We start from the raw sequence: 22,270 nt of genomic DNA, 5'->3' as shown, positions 1-22,270 counted from the left end.
GGAGCGGAATTATGACGTAGGGGACAGGGAGCTGTTAGCCGTGGTACAGGCCCTAAAGGTGTGGAGGCATTGGCTTGAGGGGGCTCAACACCCTTTCCTCATTCTAACTGACCACCGTAACCTGGAATACATCCGGGCAGCTAGGAGACTGAATCCTCGCCAGGCCCGCTGGACTATGTTTCTAGCCCGGTTTGTGTTTAAAATCACTTACATCCCTGGGTCCCAGAACGGGAAGGCAGATGCCCTGTCTCGGCGGTATGACATGGAGGAGAAGTCCGTTGAGCCCACTCCCATACTACCAAAGTCTTGTCTGGTTGCACCGGTGGTATGGGAGGTCGATGCCGAGATCGAGCGGGCGTTACGCACCGACCCAAGTCCTCCACAGTGTCCAGTGGGTCGGACGTACGTTCCGCTCGAGGTACGCGATCACCTCATTTATTGGGCTCATACGTCCCCCTCCTCTGGACATCCAGGTATCGGCCGGACAGTTCACTGCCTTAGCACTAAGTACTGGTGGCCAACGTTAGCCAGGGATGTGAGGATTTATGTCTCCTCCTGTTCGGTGTGTGCCCAGTGTAAGGCGCCCAGACATTTGCCCAGGGGTAAGCTACAACCCCTGCCCGTTCCACAACGACCCTGGTCCCACCTCTCGGTGGATTTTGTTACAGACCTTCCCCCCTCACAGGGGAATACTACCATCCTGGTCGTTGTGGATCGGTTCTCGAAGGCCTGTCGTCTCCTTCCCATGCCGGGTCTACCTACTGCCCTACAGGCCGCTGAGGCTCTGTTTACCCATGTCTTCCGGCATTACGGGGTACCCGAGGATATAGTGTCTGATCGAGGCCCCCAGTTCACCTCCAGAGTGTGGAGAGCGTTTATGGAACGGTTGGGGGTTTCGGTGAGCCTTACCTCGGGTTACCACCCGGAGAGTAATGGGCAGGTTGAACGTGTTAACCAGGATGTGGGTAGGTTTCTGAGGTCTTATTGCCAGGGCCGGCCGGAGGAGTGGGCGAGATACGTTCCTTGGGCCGAGATGGCACAGAACTCTCTCCGCCACTCCTCCACCCAACTAACCCCTTTCCAGTGTGTGTTAGGGTACCAGCCGGTTCTGGCACCTTGGCACGAGAGCCAGATCGAGGCCCCTGCGGTGGATGAGTGGGTGCGGCGCTCGGAGGAGACATGGAACGCTGCCCACGTTCATCTGCAGCGGGCCATCCGTCGGCATAAGACGAGCGCCGATCTCCACCGCAGTGAGGGGCCTGTGTACGCACCTGGAGATCGAGTCTGGCTCTCGACCAGAAACCTGCCCCTCCGCCTGCCCTGCCGGAAGCTGGGTCGGCGGTTTGTGGGGCCATTCAAAGTCCTGAGGAGGTTGAACGAGGTGTGTTACAGGTTAGAACTGCCTATTGATTACAGGAATATTAACCCCTCGTTCCATGTGTCTCTCCTCAGGCCGGTGGTAGCTGGTCCACTCCAGGACTATGAGATAGAAGAGACTCCTCCGCCCCCGTTGGACATCGAGGGGGCTCCGGCGTACACTGTGAGGTCCATCCTTGATTCGAGACGCCGGATGGGGGGTCTCCAATATCTCGTGGAGTGGGAGGGGTACGGCCCGGAGGAGCGGTGCTGGGTGCCGAGGAGGGACATATTAGACCAGTCCCTGCTGACCGAGTTCCATCGGGGTCATCCTACGCGCCCTGCTCCGCGTCGTCCTGGTCGTCCCCGAGGCCGGGATCGGCGCACGGCTGGAGCCGCGCGTCAAGGGGCGGGTACTGTCACGGTTTCGGCCGAGGCTGCTCCTCCTCCTTGTTCGGGCAGGCTTCGGCGGTCGTCGTCCCCGGAGTACTAGCTGCCACCGTTCGATGTTTCATGTTTGTTTGGTTTTGTCTGTTTGTACACCTGTCCCTTGTTAGTGTTTGATTTTGTTTCCTATTTAGTTATCGTGTGTTGGGGCAGGTGTTATGTGTGATTGTTATGTCAGCTGTTGCTGTTGATGGTTTTTCTCTCTCGTGTTGTTTGTGTCGAGAGTCCGCACTGCGTGCGCCTTTTCTTGTTTTACGCACTGTTGTGTGTGTGCGTAATTTGTTCATGCCTCCCGGTTGGGTTGGCTATTCACCTGTTTGGAGTTACTATTTTGGATTACTGTCACGCCCTGGCTCGGGGGACTCTCGTATGTTGAGCCAGGGTGTTAGTTTCTATGTTTTGTGTTGTGGGTCTAGTTTACTTATTTCTATGTTGGCCTGAGTGACTCCCAATCAGAGGCAACGAGTGTCAGCTGTCAGCTGGTTGTCTCTGATTGGGAGCCATATTTAAACTGTCGGTTTTTCCTTTGGTTTTGTGGGTTCTTGTTTCAAGTTGGTTTAGTTTGACCGTGAACTGTCACGTTACCGTCTTTGTTGTTTTGATCGTGTTTTCGCTCAATAAAGAGTATGTTTGCCTGCAACGCTGCGCCTTGGTCCTCATCTCTGGTCGACGATCGTGACAGAAGAAACCACCAAGACCAGACCAAGCAGCGTGGCCAGGAGTTATCGCTATCAGATCTCCGTGGCAGTCTCGACTGGGTCAAGCCGAGTGAGGAGCAGAAAGAGTGGACTTGGGAACAATGGAGGAAGAGCCTCGACTGGGTCAAGCCCATTGAGGAGCTGAATAGCGGGAGGTGGAAGCAGAGGAGCGAGAGTTGGGTGAGAATTATAGAGGCCTGGCCCACGGGGAGTAGAGAACCCCAGAAAAATTTTAGGGGGGGGCTCACGACGTGGACGACGGGGCAGCAGGAGGCCGCGATGGAGCGGTCCAGCGGGTGTGCAGAGAAGGCCGCCAGGTTAAGGGGGCCACTGGTCACAGAGGAGAGGGAAAGTGTGGAGGCACGGCGAGAGGTACTGGGGTGTGTTACCAGTCCGGTCCGGCCCGTTCCTGATCCCTGCGTAGGGCCAGTGGTGTGTGTCCCCAGTACGGTCCGGCCTGTTCCTGTTCCTCGCATCGAGCCTGTGGTGCGTGTCGTCAGCCCGGCCCGGCCTGTTCCTGCTCCCCGCACCGAGCCTGTGGTGCGCGTCGCCAGCCCGGCCCGGCCTGTTCCTGCTCCCCGCACCAAGTCTGTGGTGCGTTTCGTCAGCCCTGTCCGGCCCGTTCCTGCTCTCCGCACCAAGTCTGTGGTGAGCGTCGCCAGCCCAGTCCGGCCCATTCCTGCTCCCCGCACCAAGTCTGTGGTGCATTTCGTCAGCCCTGTCCGGCCCGTTCCTGCCCCTCACACCAAGCCTACGGTGTGCGTCGCCAGCCCAGCCCGGCCTGTCCCTGCTCCACGCACTAAGCCTACGGTGTGCGTCGCCAGCCCAGCCCGGCCTGTTCCTGCTCCACGCACCAAGCCTACGGGGTGCGTCGCCAGCCCAGCCCGGCCTGTCCCTGCTCCACGCACCAAGCCTACGGGGTGCGTCGCCAGCCCAGCCCGGCCTGTCCCTGCTCCACGCACCAAGCCTTCGGGGTGCGTCGTCAGTCCAGCACGGCCCGTGCCTGTTCCCCACACCAAGCCAGTGGTGTGCGTCGTCGGTCCGGCACGGCACGTGCCTGTTCCACTGGTGCCTGGTCCGGCGCCGGTCAGATGCGTTACGCCGGAGCTAGAGCAATCCGCTCCACCAGTGTGCAGTCCAGCTCCGGTCAGCAGGGCCAGACCGGACCAGGGGTACTTTGGGGGGTTAGAGAGCGAGTGGGGATCATGCCCGGAGCCGGATCCGCCGCCTAGGCGGAGTGCCCACCCGGTCCCTCCCCTGTTGTGTTTCGTTGGCGCGGTCGGAGTCCGCGCCTTTAGGGGGGGGTACTGTCACGCCCTGGCTCGGGGGACTCTCGTATGTTGAGCCAGGGTGTTAGTTTCTATGTTTTGTGTTGTGGGTCTAGTTTACTTATTTCTATGTTGGCCTGAGTGACTCCCAATCAGAGGCAACGAGTGTCAGCTGTCAGCTGGTTGTCTCTGATTGGGAGCCATATTTAAACTGTCGGTTTTTCCTTTGGTTTTGTGGGTTCTTGTTTCAAGTTGGTTTAGTTTGACCGTGAACTGTCACGTTACCGTCTTTGTTGTTTTGATCGTGTTTTCGCTCAATAAAGAGTATGTTTGCCTGCAACGCTGCGCCTTGGTCCTCATCTGTTCCTGACGATCGTGACAATTACTAAAGTCTGTTGACGAACACCCTTGTTCCTGCGCTTGATTCCCTGCACCACATCCACACTCAGCGTTCTGACAACTCAATTGATTGAACATGAAATTGATTTAAATATGATTGAAATAGCCTATATAGGCCCATGTAGCCTTGAACCAGTACCTGGGCTTGACTAGACGAGATCCTTCAATTCAGTCCCATTAACCAGCTCTGCAAACGTTATAATGTCAAAATACAAATCGGTACTCACCAAAATATGGAGTTTCACAGAGCAACTATCATCATTAATGCCATTATGCACAGTATGTACTTCCAAAAACGGTCTAAATAAAAATGATCTATTGTTTTTTACCAAGTACGCTTGCGCCAAATCCACCTTCGGCACCTCCAATAAAATCACTAATTACTGCCATGCACATGTCGGCTGGTCCAGCAGCAGTACAGTATCCCGAAAGATAATTTATTTTATTTTTATTTAAACCTTTTTTGGAAGTACATACCGTGCATAACGGCAGTAATGACGATAGTTGCACTGCGAAACTCCATTTTTTGGTGAGTACCGAAAGTCTTTTGATGTTATAACATCTGCAGAGCTGGTTAATGGGACTTTGAATTGAAGGATCCTGGGCGTCAGAGGAGATCGCATCTCCTCAATCCCAGGTACTGGTTCATTGTAGCCTATGTATCTATTAATGCAGTAATCTCGGTTTTCATTTGAAGCATCATTTTATCATTCACTTGTTTGTAACAATTGCAAATACTTTGGCAACTTTGTATTTGTAGTCAACTTCGTTCTGAAGTTATCAGCAGTCACAGTCAGACAGATAGCTTAAATATCTTGATTCTATGTTCAGTGGAGATCTTCTGTGAATAAAGTGACGCAGAAGGGGGAAAAAAGCGTCTAACGATGCACTGTGGCTGATCTATGAGTGTTCTGGATCACTGGTAGATGTGCAATGGTTTTTAAGAGCCACGTTACTAACGAAGGCTCTGGGAAACACCTTGGCTACTAAAGATACATCGTAAGAAGGTTCTAACGATGATCTTAACGCTGCGAAGGCTCTGGGAAACAAGGCCCTGGTCATTTCAGTCAGTGAGGAGAACTCACAGATTGGTCTGTTCTTACCTTTACTCCTTTGTCTCCGTCTTTCCCAGGAGGGCCGTCCATTCCAGGCTGGCCCTCAAGGCCCTCTCTGCCCACAACTCCCTTTGGGCCAGGAGGCCCCTCTGGACCCTAGGAAATACACAGAAATAAACATATATACTGTATCATAACCTGCATTCTAGTACATTCAATCAATGAATCAATCAATTAAATTAGGTACATGTTGCATTCTAGTACATTCAATCAATGAATCAATCAATTAAATTAGGTACATGTTCCATTAAGTGCTTTACAAACTAGGTGTCCCACTTACCGGTGGTCCTTTGGTCCCAGATTCACCTCGCTTCCCCCATTTGCCTTTCTGACCCTGGAGTAGATCAGAGTAAACAGTCAACAAACAACTGTGACATGATGTCATCATACCTTAGGTTAAATCAATCACACTGTGTCATATTGGTATAACAGTGGTTCAAACAGGTGTTGTGATGTAAAATGATCAGGTGTTATGGTATACAATGACACTGGATACTACAGTTTTGTTGTTACTTGTCAAGGTCTGTTGTCCTTACTTGATCACCTTTGGATCCTTTCGGCCCCTGTATTCCCCTTTGCCCAGGATGTCCCTACAATAGGAATGCATACATGATAAATAGCTGGATACTGTATTATGTGGATACTGTCAGTGTAAGTAATCACATATTAGCAAGTCATAAACATAACCATTGGCTCACAGGTAGTCCAGTTGCTCCAGCCTTGCCTCTTTCTCCGTCCACTCCTGGCTGGCCCTGAGAGGTAGACGTGTGTTAACATTTCCACGCATGAAGCAAGAGTTTATTCAAGTAAAGTTACTTTCTTACTAGGTTGGTTATTACCCCTGTTTTATACAGTATATCCTGGCCAATGAAAGAATTATGTCATACGACTTCCCACTCACTAAGTATCCGGGGTCACCTGGTTCTCCTCGGTCTCCCCTGTCTCCAGTAGGACCCTGGTTTCAGATGAGAAACATACACAATGAAGCATATAGATCCCTAGCTACAGTAGTACACCAACACCAAACACTGCTGTAGGCGGAGGGATACATGATGTGAGGAACTCACTCTGTCACCTTGTGGACCAGGAGGGCCTTCCACCTTACTGTCTTCCCCCTGTTCACCCTGGAAAGAATTATACAGGAAAACAAATGTACGTTTTTATGCATTTTATGTATGATCATTGCTGCAAAACCAATTTGCCTCCAGGATAATACATTTAAACTTGAAACTTGAACTTGAGACTGTGTGAGGTGAAATTATGTGAAATGTCATTACATTCCAAAACATTGGAGTATTCTAATAAATTGAGGGCTTTTGTTGATGGCAATAGGTCGCTTCCAATTAAATTTAATCTAGATTGCATTAAACGTTCCAGTGACTTTACAGGGACTGATGACTGATGTGGGATGCTTGTAGTGTTTCATAGTGCATGTGCTGTTTATATGCTTGGTGATATAGAAGAGGAAACAGGGGAGAAGGGATCCAAAACTAAACTATTTATGAGCAGTGGCACAATTTGGGTCTCATTAGAAAGTAAGCAAGGTTGTCAAATGTCATTATGAGTTGATCATTATCGGTAAACAGGAAACTGCTTAATATCGAAGTCCTATTTATCACAATTGAACCATGATTAATCTCCTGAATAATGATGACAAGGAGTATTCAAAAGCAGTTGAAAGCAGTTTGTGGCCAATGATCTACGTTTGATAGCATTTCCCCTGAGTTAATGAGATGTGCCTTGGTGCATGCCATCAATCAATTATATTTGATCACTTCTTGCAGGATTATAAAACTAGAACAGCAACACAGGCAGTGAGATTGACTCTCTCAGTGTATGCACACATGCAGCTATTACCAATGGGTAGGGCTAGGAGTTTTTCCTGACCACCTGACCTGACCAGGAGAAACTCTGGGCCCTAATGTTTTGTACCTACGTAGTCAGGAAAGACTAGCCCTACCAATTTGTTATAACGAGATATGTGGGACATAATGTGGATTGACCATAGGACAGACAGTCAAAAGAACGGACAGTGTTGGGTCAGTCATCACTAGACCTAAACCTTCACAGGCCATGAGTCCAGACCCACTTGGATGGTACAATTTGAGAGAGCTATTAGAAACAGACAGGACTGTGGGAAGTGTACCTTTTCACCTTTTGGTCCAGGAGGTCCCAGCGGGCCCTGTCGTCCTGTGTGGCCCTAAAATAACAGAAGACAATAGAGAGTGTAATTCATCACACAGCACAACTCAACACTTTTGACTTAGTTTGGGCAACCTATTGTGCAAAATATCACAGATAGCAATGCTCTCCATTTATCAATCATCTGACTATCTTTAGTTTTTTTCTAGATTCTACAAAAATATTGAGTCAAAGACACCTATTTCAATGCTATAAGCATAATTCTTACCTCGTATCCTGTCATGCCTGGTTCGCCTTGTTGGCCCATTCTACCCGGGGCGCCCTGTGAACATCAGATGATCAGTCTTAGTGACCTACAGCACTAAGAAACCTTCACATCAGAGTCAGATCTGTACAAGAGCCTTACCACTGGTCCAATGGTTCCTCTCGATCCTTTCGGCCCGATGAATCCTGCCTCTCCTTGTTTACCGATTGGCCCAGTCTCTCCCAGGTGACCCATATGACCCTTGCTGCCCTGGAGAAGGGTCGCCATAGAACAGGCATGCAAAATGAGCAAGGTCACCTTTCAGTCACTGAGAAGTGGTGTGTGGATAGTTTTACTATGTCAACTGTCCATTTTAATCTGCCCATTGGCTGAGCACCTTAATCATAGTGTGGTGGCTAGGAAGGACATTGACCTTTATGTCTGTTGACCACAATTACAAGCAGTCATCAAACTTTCTTTACAAACCAAGACAGATATGGTAAAACAACTAACAGGTTTCAGTGAATTAAATGAATGAGTGTGACAGATGGAGGCCTATTAATTAACTGCAGGAACTGAGCTGACATACAATACATACCTTCTCCCCTGGTTTTCCTCTTTCACCAAACTTGCCAGGTTTACCCTCCTGACCCTGGAAGACATGAGTCAACAAACATTTACTTGAACTGCAATAAACATATAATAACAAATGACGAAGACAAGGCAATGGTCAGAACATTGTCATAAGCAGTTTGTTTTCTACTCAAAAATAATAATACAAAGTTTGTTGGAGAGACAAATTAGTGTTATGAATCCTATTTGGCACATAGTAGCCTACATTATTCATCCAACAACCAGTAAAGTGAGTTAAGTCATCAGTCTGACTTACGTGAACCTGGGAGTCAAGTACAGGAAATGTAAGGTTATATTTAGGAACGTAATAATCGTACGTTTGGACACTCACCCTCAAGCCCACTAAGCCAGGAGGTCCGGGAGACCCTTCCTTTCCTTTCAGTCCGATCTCACCGCTCTCTCCTTTACCCCCCTCAGGTCCCATGTCACCCTTCTCGCCCTGAGCACAGAACCATAGGGAAGATGCACTCAGACATGACCAGATACAATACTTCACTGGTGTAGATCTTGGTGGTAGTAACAAATATTCAAATACGAACTTTGAAGGCCGACGTGGAGAAGTGTTCCATGTGAACAGCAGTTGAATATGGGACAGACTTGCATCTGTGAGTTTTAAGGCATTAATCCACTGCACTAATAGTAGAGTTGTCCTGCATCATTTGACTGACAATTGGTAATATGTCGATTGCTGTAGAGAGGATGATGATGCGCTTGTGTGCGAGCGAACACAACACTTACTATCCAGCAGCTTAGCTCAGATGGATATGAAAGCTCCTTGTGCTTACTCTGAATCACCACTGTATTTCTATCACAACTCCTTCCAGACGGAAGAGCTCAAAATAGGCCAGCTGCCTATTTATTTTCACTCAGTGTCAACAGCATACAGTACATATACAGTACTTGAGTCTGACTGAAAATAATTGTAATTCCAGCTAAGTGTACAGTACAGTTCATTAGCTTCATATGAATATAGCTTTGATGAACTGATAAAGGTTAGAATCGCCTTCTCTTGTGAATGGCTGATTGAAATAGTGAACGTTATCATAAAAACACCCTCTTCTGATTTACAAATCAGTGGCTATCACACGGCTGAATCCTACCTGGATACAGCCGTGTGATAGGGTGTAACTCTAACTGGCACCTAAATTGTCGACTGATGTCAAAGTTTACACAGGCAGCCCAATTCAGATCTTTTGCCAATTATTTGCATATCTGATACCTATCTGATATTTTCCAGAAGGTGTAAACAGCAACAAAAAAAAACATGGAATCTGATCTTTTGACTTCCGATTTACACTACCGGTCAAAAGTTCTAGAACACCTACTCATTCAAGGGTTTTTCTTTATTTTTACTATTTTCTACATTGTAGAATAATAGTGAAGACATCAAAACTATGAAATAACACATATGGAAACATGTAGTAACCAAATAAGTGTTAAACAAATCTAAATATATTTTATATTTGAGATACTTCAAATAGCCACCCTTTGCCTAGATGATAGCTTTGCACACTCTTGGCATTCTCTCATCCAGCTTCACCTGGAATGCTTTTCCAACAGTCTTGAAGGAGTTCCCCCATATGCTGAGCACTTGTTGGCTGCTCTTTCTTCACTCTGCGGTCCGACTCATCCCAAACCATCTCAATTGGGTTGAGCCCTGATTATGGAGGCAAGTTCATCTGATGCAGCACTCCATCACTCTCCTTCTTGGTAAAATAGCCCATACACAGCCTGGAGGTGTGTTGGGTCATTGTCCTGTTGAAAAACTAATGATAGTCCCACCAGATGGGATGGCGTATCGCTGCAGAATGCTGTGGTAGCCATGCTGGTTAAGTGTGAATTCTAAATAAATCACAGACAGTGTCACCAGTAAAGCACCCCCACACCATAACACCTCTTCCTTCATGCTTTACGGTGGGAAATACACATGTGGAGATCATCCGTTCACCCACACCGCGTCTCACAAAGACACAGCCGTTGGAACCAAAAATCTCCAACTTGGACTCCAGACCAAAGGACACATTTCCACCGGTCTAATGTCCATTGCTCGTGTTTCTTGGCCCAAGCAAGTCTCTTCTTCTCATTGGTGTCCTTTAGTAGTGGTTTCTTTGCAGCAATTCGACCATGAAGGCCTGATTCACACAGTCCCCTCTGAACAGCTGATGTTGAGATGTGTCTGTGACTTGAACTCTGTGAAGCATTTATTTGGGCTGCAATTTCTGAGGCTGGTAACTCTAATGAACTTATCCTCTGCAGCAGAGGTAACTCTGGGTCTTCCATTCCTGTGGCGGTCCTCATGAGAGCCAGTTTCATCATAGCGCTTGATGGTTTTTGCGACTGCACTTAAAGAAAATGTCAAAGTGCTTGAAATGTTCCGTATTGACTGACCTTCATGTCTTAAAGTAATGATGGACTGTTGTTTCTCTTTGCTTATTTGAGCTGTTCTTGCCATAATATGGACTTGGTGTTTTACCAAATAGGGCTATCTTCTGTATACCCCCCCACCTTGTCACAACACAACTGATTGGCTCAAACGCATTAAGAAGGAACTTTTAAGAAGGCACACCTGTTAATTGAAATGCATTCCAGGTGACTACCTAATGAAGCTGGTTGAGAGAATGCCAAGAGTGTGCAAAGCTGTCATCAAGGCAAAGGGTGGCTATTTGAAGACTCTCAAATATAAAATATATTTTGATTTGTTTAACACTTTTTTGGTTACGACATGATTCAATATGTGTTATTTCATAGTTTTGATGTCTTCGCTATTATTCTACAATGTAGAAAATAATAAAAATTAAGAAAAACCTTTGAATGAGTAGGTGTTCTAAAACATTTGACCGGTAGTGTATATCACCTCCATATGTGAATCTGAATCCTGATACAAACCCAATCCTCCATATGCGACCTCTGTCTGGATGCTCAGATCAGATTTTTTTCCCACATGCCCTGCTGTTACCATGACAACCACCCCAAAATGTAAAGGAATAGTGACAGGAAATGAGCATTGCATGTGTGTGCCATTTTGGAGGCTACATCAGTATGAATTTGGGGATATAGAAAGAAAATCAGATTTGGGTTCTTAGGGTAAAGAGACAATGACTGTCAACACTTGGCCAATACTTTCAACTCAAGTTAGGATCCATCACAAGGACTATTACCATAGTGTTATCTCTTACCTTGGGTCCATCAGGTCCACTCTGACCAGCCTCCCCATCGATCCCCATCTCACCCTGAAGGAGAGGAGGGTTCAAGTACAAGTTAATAAGGTCAAAGTTACTACTAGAAGAATCAACATGGGTACAAGTGAACTTTGGGGTACCCACCCTCTGTCCGATGAAGCCCTGCTCTCCGAGGTTTCCTGCTGGTCCAAGGGCACCCTGTCACACAGATAAACAACACACTAAACACATGGACACTTAACACAGGTCAATACTACACTAAACACATGGATTGTGTGGCCTATGGTTATGTATACAGTAGATTGATAGACAGACTATTACTGGTTCTGTAAGTTATGTCATTGGAAGTGAGATGTTGAGTGACCCTTGATAGAAGTGTTGTTGAATACATCAACTATTTTGCTGAGCAGTTGAGGGTATTATCTTACCTTCTCTCCTGGTTCTCCTGGCAATCCCCACTCCCCAACCTTTCCAGGGGGACCCTGTCATAGAAAAATCACCATTGACAATCAAATTAGACGGATAGGCATTGGTCACTGGAGCCTGAACACTATGTGAATGGCACACTACACAAGCAATTACAAATACCTATAGAAGCCACAATACTACCGTTTGGCATGTTTATGTAGTGGTGAAACTTACCTTGAGGCCCATCTCTCCCAGTGGACCCATTGTTCCTGGTGGCCCAGTTGGTCCCTAGGATGATAAGACAGAGGCAGTGTAGTGATGACTAAACACAAAAATACATAGGCCTATGCAGCCCTTATATCATAGTAACTACACTTGAATAACTAAGTACATTGTGGATAAAAACTACACTAGAACAACTAAGTACATTGCAGATAATAAGCAAATGGGAAAAAGGGAAAACAGCGAGGATAGAAATGTGAAAAAGACGTTGAGGATAAAACATGGAGTGTTGGAGATAAATTCATCTAGGCTTGAGATCCAGATCATTTCCCACTGCTGGAGACTTAGAACAAAGAGCCAAAGCGTCTGTAGGTTATGTGGTGGAAACAACCCAATGTTCACATACAGTGGGGGAAAAAAGTATTTAGTCAGCCACCAATTGTGCAAGTTCTCCCACTTAAAAAGATGAGAGAGGCCTGTAATTTTCATCATAGGTACACGTCAACTATGACAGACAAATTGAGAAAAAAAAATCCAGAAAATCACATTGTAGAATTTTTAATGAATTTATTTGCAAATTATGGTGGAAAATAAGTATTTGGTCACCTACAAACAAGCAAGATTTCTGGCTCTCACAGACCTGTAACTTCTTCTTTAAGAGGCTCCTCTGTCCTCCACTCGTTACCTGTATTAATGGCACCTGTTTGAACTTGTTATCAGTATAAAAGACACCTGTCCACAACCTCAAACAGTCACACTCCAAACTCCACTATGGCCAAGACCAAAGAGCTGTCAAAGGACACCAGAAACAAAATTGTAGACCTGCACCAGGCTGGGAAGACTGAATCTGCAATAGGTAAGCAGCTTGGTTTGAAGAAATCAACTGTGGGAGCAATTATTAGGAAATGGAAGACATACAAGACCACTGATAATCTCCCTCGATCTGGGGCTCCACGCAAGATCTCACCCCGTGGGGTCAAAATGATCACAAGAACGGTGAGCAAAAATCCCAGAACCACACGGGGGGACTTAGTGAATGACCTGCAGAGAGCTGGGACCAAAGTAACAAAGCCTACCATCAGTAACACACTACGCCGCCAGGGTCTCAAATCCTGCAGTGCCAGACGTGTCCCCCTGCTTAAGCCAGTACATGTCCAGGCCCATCTGAAGTTTGCTAGAGTGCATTTGGATGATCCAGAAGAGGATTGGGAGAATGTCATATGGTCAGATGAAACCAAAATAGAACTTTTTGGTAAAAACTCAACTCGTCGTGTTTGGAGGACAAAGAATGCTGAGTTGCATCCAAAGAACACCATACCTACTGTGAAGCATGGGGGTGGAAACATCATGCTTTGGGGCTGTTTTTCTACAAAGGGACCAGGACGACTGATCAGTGTAAAGGAAAGAATGAATGGGGCCATGTATCGTGAGATTTTGAGTGAAAACCTCCTTCCATCAGCAAGGGCATTGAAGATGAAACGTGGCTGGGTCTTTCAGCATGACAATGATCCCAAACACACCGCCCGGGCAACGAAGGAGTGGCTTCGTAAGAAGCATTTCAAGGTCCTGGAGTGGCCTAGCCAGTCTCCAGATCTCAACCCCATAGAAAATCTTTGGAGGGAGTTGAAAGTCTGTGTTGCCCAGCGACAGCCCCAAAACATCACTGCTCTAGAGGAGATCTACATGGAGGAATGGGCCAAAATACCAGCAACAGTGTGTGAAAACCTTGTGAAGACTTACAGAAAACATTTGACCTGTGTCATTGCCAACAAAGGGTATATAACAAAGTATTGAGAAACTTTTGTTATTGACCAAATACTTATTTTCCACCATAATTTGCAAATAAATTCATTAAAAATCCTACAATGTGATTTTCTGGATTTTTTTTCCTAATTTTGTCTGTCATAGTTGACGTGTACCTATGATGAAAATTACAGGCCTCTCTCATCTTTTTAAGTGGGAGAACTTGCACAATTGGTGGCTGACTAAATACTTTTTCCCCCCACTGTAGAGCTGCCTCTCTGCCTCTGCAGGAAGCTCAGAGTAAATCATATAATTCTCTCTAGTAGAGAAAAACCCAAGGAAGGGTATTTGTATGGAGACAATACAGTAAACAAAGTTAGGGGAAGTAATGAAATCAAAGACAGCTTCCTGGCTTGAAGGTGAAATATAATGCAAACCTGATGTGACATTAAGTGTTGAGCTCTGTAGGAATTTAAACACAGGATATAACTCCCATATCCCTGGCTGGGCCATAGACACTTAGGACTGAAAAGGATTTGGGAGATAAAGCCTCAAAATATTTAGACATAAAAGGACTTACCAGCTCTCCTGCTATTCCTTTGGCACCTGGAGGTCCTGAGAGTCCTTGGCGACCCTGAAAGAATGTAAACCAGTTGTTATGAATGCAGATAGCTAAATGCTAAGGGCACAGGAAGACAGTCCATTTCCACTATACACATCCCACCCGTAGGCTAGTTGGTCTCGTAACACCCAGACATTAAGGCCACTCTCAAATTCATTTACAGCTTTAATGTACTAAGTGCTACTCACAAGCCTCTCTTTTCCCATAGCTAATGGTTGTCCCCAAACCCATAGCAACTCTCAACTTCATATATATATATATATATATATATATATATATATATATATATATATATATATTTCTCCATATTTTACCAGGTAAGTTGACTGAGAACATATTCTCATTTACAGCAACGACCTGGGGAATAGTTATACAACTGCATGCCGTACGTGCTACACACAAGCCTCTCTTTTTCCATTGCTAATGGTTGCCCCTCCAACCTGTGTCCACCCTAAGGGCATGACTAACCTAAAAGAGCACTCTGTTAGCCCCAATCACTTACTGGAAATCCTTTAGGCCCAGGTTCCCCAGGCTCCCCAATCTTTCCCTGGAGCAAAAATAATATGGAGAGAAATAAGGGTTGAAATTAATAACAAGCAAATAATATCGTCATTAAGCAGAAACATTATGGTTGTTTAGCAGACCCATTTATCCAAAGTGACGCACATTCAATTCATGTATTTAGTATGTGTGAATATCCCATACGTCACACTCTAACTAAATGAGCCATTGGGCCATTGGAACCTCTAATGAAAATGTGTTAACAAGTTGAACATATGATATGAATGGGCTCTCATAACTCATAGTCCTACATTATTCATTATCAGCCAGGAAATGATGTGATCACTAAATGAGGGGTAAAGCATGCAAAGTAAACACGCAAAGTAAGGTAGGAAAGCCTATACCCAAAGGCCCACGAGTTGGACATAGCCATGACTGGGAACAGGGGAGTGGGAGGGTATGAGCAAAAACTGTTATTAAAAACATGGTGATCTTGAAATTGCCTGTACGTACCATCTCCCCTGGGAAGCCTAGTTTTCCTGGTGGACCATCAGTACCCTGTAAGAAAACACGTGTCAATCTCACTTACAGCTTCACACACTGTACACCCAAGAGCTCTTGTCTTAGATTCCCCCTTGTGTAATAATTCTACTAACAGCTTCCAATTCCTCTAATTAAAAGTTTTCCAAAGTTGGCAAAGAAAATGTACCTAAAAGATAGTTGTGTCCCTAAAAGAAGAAAGTGTCCCTAAAAAGTGTCTTTAAGATGTTGAAAATAATCAAACTATTTAAAAACTTGTGAACAAAGCCAATTGAAAATGTTTTATATGGACATATTTAAGTATCAAATTAAGACACAAACCAATGCCGCATTGCAGTCCATAGCCACGTGAAGTAGGGGTGCTAAAGGTACTGCAGCACCCCCTGATAAATTGAAATAATTTTGTCAAAATTATACTGTATAATTACTCCTGTCTGAAAACTCACTGAATTTGGTCAGCACGCGCACCAAATATCAAACAGCATGTTGCATTGCAGCCATAGAAATATAATCCATAGAAGGGTTTTGGCTCACCCTGGCAATTTGACTGGTAAACTCATTGGTACACTCAAAATGGCTGCCAGTCCTGACTTGAATGGGCGCTTTCATTCTATGGATTCTATTTCTATGGATTCTATTTCTCTTCACGCTTTCAGTGAATAGCAGTAGGCCTTTCACAAATTTCTAAATACAATCACGGGAAAGCAAATGCCAACTGCTGAAAAGAGAAGACTAATCTGTCAGTCGAAGCTACCATTTTCTTTCTCAACAACTCGGACGAACAGCACTGTTTTTAAAAGTCTTGAGACCATCACCAGTCAGAAGCCTACGCTACGCATATTCATGCTATCTTCATCATTGGGTGAGTCAGTGCCTCTGGAAAGTTGATTTAGTAGCCAACAGTAGCCTATAATATACAGTATATTTCCTCCTAATATTGTACAATCTGTGTGTCTCCCTTTTTTCAATAGCCCTGGGTCAGGTCAAGACTAGTTCATTTTTATTGATCTGTTTGACAGTGTTAGAGTAGCCACTCATTTCGGTCATTTGTGTAGTGTTCAAAAATATTCTGATAATGTCTCTTGTCACATACAATGAGGGAAAAAAGTATTTGATCCCCTGCTGATTTTGTACGTTTGCCCACTGACAAAGAAATGATCAGTCTATAATTTTAATGGTAGGTTTATTTGAACAGTGAGAGACAGAATAACAACATAAAAATCCAGAAAAACGCATATCAAAAATGTTATAAATTGATTAGCATTTTAATGAGGGAAATAAGTATTTGACCCCCTCTCAATCAGAAAGATTTCTGGCTCCCAGGTGTCTTTTATACAGGTAACGAGCTGAGATTAAGAACACACTCTTAAAGGGAGTGCTCCTAATCTCAGTTTGTTACCTGTATAAAAGACACCTGTCCACAGAAGCAATCAATCAATCAGATTCCAAACTCTCCACCATGGCCAAGACCAAAGAGCTCTCCAAGGATGTCAGGGACAAGAATGTAGACCTACACAAGGCTGGAATGGGCTACAAGACCATCGCCAAGCAGCTTGGTGAGAAGGTGACAACAGTTGGTGCGAATATTCGCAAATGGAAGAAACACAAAATAACTGTCAATCTCCCTCGGCCTTGGGGTCCATGCAAGATCTCACCTCGTGGAGTTGCAATGATCATGAGAACGGTGAGGAATCAGCCCAGAACTACACGGGAGGATCTTGTCAATGATCTCAAGGCAGCTGGGACCATAGTCACCAAGAAAACAATTGGTAACACACTACGCCGTGAAGGACTGAAATCCTGCAGCGCCCGCAAGGTCCCCCTGCTCAAGAAAGCACATATACAGGGCCGTCTGAAGTGTTGTGGTCAGATGAGACCAAAATGGAGCTCTTTGGCATCAACTCAACTCGCCGTGTTTGGAGGAGGAGGAATGCTGCCTATGACCCCAAGAACACCATCCCCACCGTCAAACATGGAGGTGGAAACATTATGCTTTGGGGGTGTTTTTCTGCTAAGGGGACAGGACAACTTCACCGCATCACAGGGACGATGGACGGGGCCATGTACCGTCAAATCTTGGGTGAGAACCTCCTTCCCTCAGCCAGGGCATTGAAAATGGGTCGTGGATGGGTATTCCAGCATGACAATGACCCAAAACACACGGCCAAGGCAACAAAGGAGTGGCTCAAGAAGAAGCACATTAAGGTCCTGGAGTGGCCTAGCCAGTCTCCAGACCTTAATCCCATAGAAAATCTGTGGAGGGAGCTGAAGGTTCGAGTTGCCAAACGTCAGACTCGAAACCTTAATGACTTGGAGAAGATCTGCAAAGAGGAGTGGAACAAAATCCCTCCTGAGATGTGTGCAAACCTGGTGGCCAACTACAAGAAATGTCTGACCTCTGTGATTGCCAACAAGGGTTTTGCCACCAAGTACTAAGTCATGTTTTGCAGAGGGGTCAAATACTTATTTCCCTCATTAAAATGCAAATCAATTTATAACATTTTTGACATGCGTTTTTCTGGATTTATTTGTTGTTATTCTGTCTCTCACTGTTCAAATAAACCTACCATTAAAATTATAGACTGATCATGTCTTTGTCTGTGGGCAAACGTACAAAATCAGCAGGGGATCAAATACTTTTTTCCCTCACTGTAGAATTGCATAATATGCGTTTATAAAGGCAACCCAACTCAAGACATCTTCCCACGGCTGTGGCAGTATCCATGTTTTTTCCATTGGCTGCGGCTAGTGTGTTCCGTAAAGGAATTACAAAGTCGCAGCATTCAGTAACTGAGGGAGTCAGGTCAGATGAAGTGGAGCTATGGAGCAGAAATACTATACTAATAGTGTAACCTTTGACATATGAACTTTGAACTTCATCCTCACCTTTCCTCCAACTGACCCCTTCTCCCCAGCTGGACCATCAGGACCCCTCGGACCCTGTAGGAGAGAGAAGGAGGGAGGGAGAGGGAGAGAGAAAGAGAGAGAGGGGGGGAGGGAGAGAGAGGGGGGTGGCAAGAAACAAGAGAGAGAGAGACAGAGAGAGAGAGAGAGATGAATTCACTAAATATGAAGTATCCTCTTCTCCATGAAGGGCTCTTCAGCCAGAAAGGCTTTACCAGCATTGGCTCTAACAAACGTTTAAATGTTCCCACTTAAATTTTCCCATCCTAATGGCAGTGTTAATTTGGGAAATTGCTTAAAAACACAAATCCGTGGTTACTGAGATGAAAGTTATTATTAGAGACAGAGGAGGGAGATGTGACTGTGGTTGGTTCAGTAAACGCTAGTGGTTTTCCCTATACAATGCACACTGATATCTATGTTCTTCTCCCATCTTTTTTCCATGACCAGCTATTGTATTCAACTGAACATTGGGAACAGTGTCACACAGAGAACCCATGACCTTTACAAGACTAGAGTCTTACTGCTGACTAATCCTGTCATGACCTTTCCATCTGACTGCTGACTAATCCTGCCATGACCTTTCCATTTGACCCTACCAATTAGATGTGAATGCCTATACGGCTCCATACTAGGATCACTGTGGAAAAACGTATAATATAATTGAACGGTTTCACAAATTCCTATCCATTTTGATAAAGAATTTAAGAAATGCTATCCATGTGCTTCAGGCATCTAGCATGAGTACATAGGAGATTAGATACTATTCTGAAACTTGGAAAAGTTGTTGGATGGATAACCACAGGGGAAATAGGAGGTCTAAGAGCCATATCCAACAGTGAATCGGGCTCGGAGTAGATAGTACTGCTAGGACAGCCCTGATATCCCCAGAGACATTTCAGCGATCTGATGAGGGTACTGTATTCCATGACACAGGAACAGACAAGAATGTGAATAGAGTCATTCAGTTTGCTGAGTTCTCCCATCTCTCTCTCTCTCTCCTCTCCCGGAGGACCTGAGCCCTCAGGACTACCTGGCCTGACGACGCCTGGCTGTCCCCATCCCCAGTCCACCTTCGTGCTGCTGTTCTGGCTGCGGCTATGGAATCCTAACCTTTTCACCGGTCGTGTTACCTTTTCCCGGACCTGCTGTTTCGACCCTCTCTCTCTCTCTCTCTCTCTCTCTCTCTCTCTCTCTCTCTCTCTCTCTCTCTCTCTCTCTCTCTCTCTCTCTCTCTCTCTCTCTCTATCTCTCTCTCTCTCTCTCGCACACCTGCTGTCTCGACCTCTGAATGCTCGGCTATGAAAAGTAAACTGACATTTACTCCTGAGGTGCTGACCTGTTGCACCCTCTATAACCACTGTGATTATTATTTGACCCTGCTGGTCATGTATGAATATTTTAACATCTTGAAGAACGGTCTAGCCTTAATGGCCGTGTACTCTTATAATCTCCACCCAGCACAGCCAGAAGAGGACTGGCCACCCGTCAGAGCCTGATTCCTCTCTAGGTTTCTTCCTAGGTTTCTGCCCTTCTAGGGAATTTTTCCTAGCCACCGTGCTTCTACATCTGCATTGCTTGCTCTCTGGGATTTTATAAGCACTTCTGTATAAGCACTTCGTGACAACTGCTGATATAAATAGGGCTTTAAAAATACAATTGATTGATGGGAAATGGCCAGTCCTGTTTCTTTTGGAGCAGAGATGATCATGACGCTGACGATCCTTCCCTCACTACACTGGGCAATTCTCTCCACTAGCAGGGAATGCCATGATTCGTTCTGCATCGTATCTAGTCAACCAGACCATGTGTTACTGCTGGACTGTGTCCCTCGTTCATTTGCATCTCTGTGAATGCTACGGCTCTTGGTCTTAGAGACTGGATGTATGGTTGAGGTCAAAGATTCAAGGTGGCCAACATGTGCTTGGTAATTGCACACATAGGATTCAACAAAATGCATCCCTTGAGGATTGAAGTCATGAAGATAACTCACGCCAGAGGCGGTTAGAGTCAACGACAGAGCTGAATGTATAATCTACTTGTTCCTCTCTAACCTAATTTAAGCCTCACTGGCTTCGTCTGTTCAACCTCAACATACGCCAGTACACACACTTAACATAGGAGGACTTGGAGTGATGCTATAGAGTAAACAGTACTATCTGTTGTTGAAGAAGTGCTCTTACTATCCTTCTCTCAGACATAAACGGTATGTCTCATCTCTCTCCCTGCTGTGGTACTATCTGGCAGGGTCTGAGTCAGGGCAGATCTTTGTTGGTGGTACTTCCGTGCTCTATATAAGATATGATTGTTTCCTTCTCTCATCGTTCTTTCTCAGACACATACTGAATCTATCATCTCTCTTCCCAGGCTGTTGTGGTACTGGCTGCTGGAGTCATTGCAGAGCTTTGTTGGTGGTGCTTTGATGATCTAAAGGATTTCACTGTCTGACAGGGTAAATCTATATTTGAGGTACTTTCTGAATACTGGTCTATATACTGTAAGATAGGATTGTTTCACTACTAATGAATCTCTGCCCCAGAACCAGCTGGTGATAATGTTGTACATTAATCTCAGTAGGCATAGGAGGCCTTTGGTCATCTTCCCAACAGAAGACGCTGAGGGGTATTTTCCATCGCTTAATGTGCATGATCTGAGTTTAATTGCATTGATCTTCTATGGTTTATTTTTGTATACCCTTTTATAATGAACTGCTATTATAGCTTATTAAATATTAAATCTGTGATTGCTTAGAATATTAAACAAGTTATGCAAAATTATTAAATAATATTCCGCAAATTATACCACTTAAGCATATTAGAGAGATCAATCATGCAGTTGAGCAGTCCTACAGTGCAATAAATTCTTTCTTTTCTCTCCAAAACTCTTGAGCGTGCCGTCTTTAGCCAACTTTCTTGCTATCTCTCTCAGAATGACCTTCTTGATCCTAACCAGTCAGGTTTCAAGACTGGTCATTCAACTGAGACTGCTCTTCTCTGTGTCACGGAGGCTCTCCGCACTGCTAAAGCTAACTCTCTCTCCTCTGCTCTCGTCCTTCTAGACCTATCTGCTGCCTTTGATACTGTGAACCATCAGATCCTCCTCTCCACCCTCTCCGAGTTGGGATTTCTCCGGCGCGGCTCACTCTTGGATTGCGTCCTACCTGACAGGTCGCTCCTACCAAGTGGCGTGGCGAGAATCTGTCTCCGCACCACGTGCTCTCACCACTGGTGTCCCCCAGGGCTCAGTTCTAGGCCCTCTCCTATTCTCGCTATACACCAAGTCACTTGGCTCTGTCATATCCTCACATGGCCTTTCCTATCATTGCTACGCAGACGACACACAATTAATCTTCTCCTTTCCGCCTTCTGATAACCAGGTGGCGAATCGCATCTCTGCATGTCTGGCAGACATATCAGTGTGGATGACGGATCACCACCTCAAGCTGAACCTCGGCAAGACGGAGCTGCTCTTCCTCCCGGGGAAGGACTGCCCGTTCCATGATCTCGCCATCACGGTTGACAACTCCGTTGTGTCCTCCTCCCAGAGTGCAAAGAGCCTTGGCGTGACCCTGGACAACACCCTGTTGTTCTCCGCTAACATCAAGGCGGTGACCCGATCCTGTAGGTTCATGCTCTACAACATTCGCAGAGTACGACCCTGCCTTACACAGGAAGCAGCACAGGTCCTAATCCAGGCACTTGTCATCTCCCGTCTGGATTACTGCAACTCGCTGTTGGCTGGGCTCCCTGCCTGTGCCATTAAACCCCTACAACTCATCCAGAACGCTGCAGCCCGTCTGGTGTTCGACCTTCCCAAGTTCTCTCACGTCACCCCGCTCCTCCGCACACT

The 22,270-nt window shown here is 45.7% G+C and overlaps 1 protein-coding gene across 1 annotated transcript in view; it reads right to left on the bottom strand.

The window, feature by feature from the left end:
- LOC311141703 (collagen alpha-1(XXVII) chain B-like) overlaps window positions 1–22,270 on the bottom strand; it is a 148,877-nt gene that overhangs the window by 15,453 nt on the left and 111,154 nt on the right. Inside the window, 19 exon segments of the mRNA XM_084177123.1 lie at window positions 5,272–5,379; window positions 5,564–5,617; window positions 5,820–5,873; window positions 5,982–6,035; window positions 6,185–6,238; window positions 6,351–6,407; window positions 7,430–7,483; window positions 7,694–7,747; window positions 7,832–7,939; window positions 8,268–8,321; window positions 8,634–8,741; window positions 11,479–11,532; window positions 11,626–11,679; window positions 11,910–11,963; window positions 12,124–12,177; window positions 14,435–14,488; window positions 14,979–15,023; window positions 15,491–15,535; window positions 18,404–18,457. Of these exon segments, the coding sequence (XP_084033249.1) occupies window positions 5,272–5,379; window positions 5,564–5,617; window positions 5,820–5,873; window positions 5,982–6,035; window positions 6,185–6,238; window positions 6,351–6,407; window positions 7,430–7,483; window positions 7,694–7,747; window positions 7,832–7,939; window positions 8,268–8,321; window positions 8,634–8,741; window positions 11,479–11,532; window positions 11,626–11,679; window positions 11,910–11,963; window positions 12,124–12,177; window positions 14,435–14,488; window positions 14,979–15,023; window positions 15,491–15,535; window positions 18,404–18,457 (1,173 nt within the window).

Source organism: Coregonus lavaretus (genome assembly GCF_964263955.1).
Source record: "Coregonus lavaretus genome assembly, chromosome: 14".
In the NCBI taxonomy this organism is placed as follows: domain Eukaryota; kingdom Metazoa; phylum Chordata; class Actinopteri; order Salmoniformes; family Salmonidae; genus Coregonus; species Coregonus lavaretus.
Note: the sequence above shows the minus strand (reverse complement) of the source record. Positions and strands in the feature narration are given on the sequence as shown.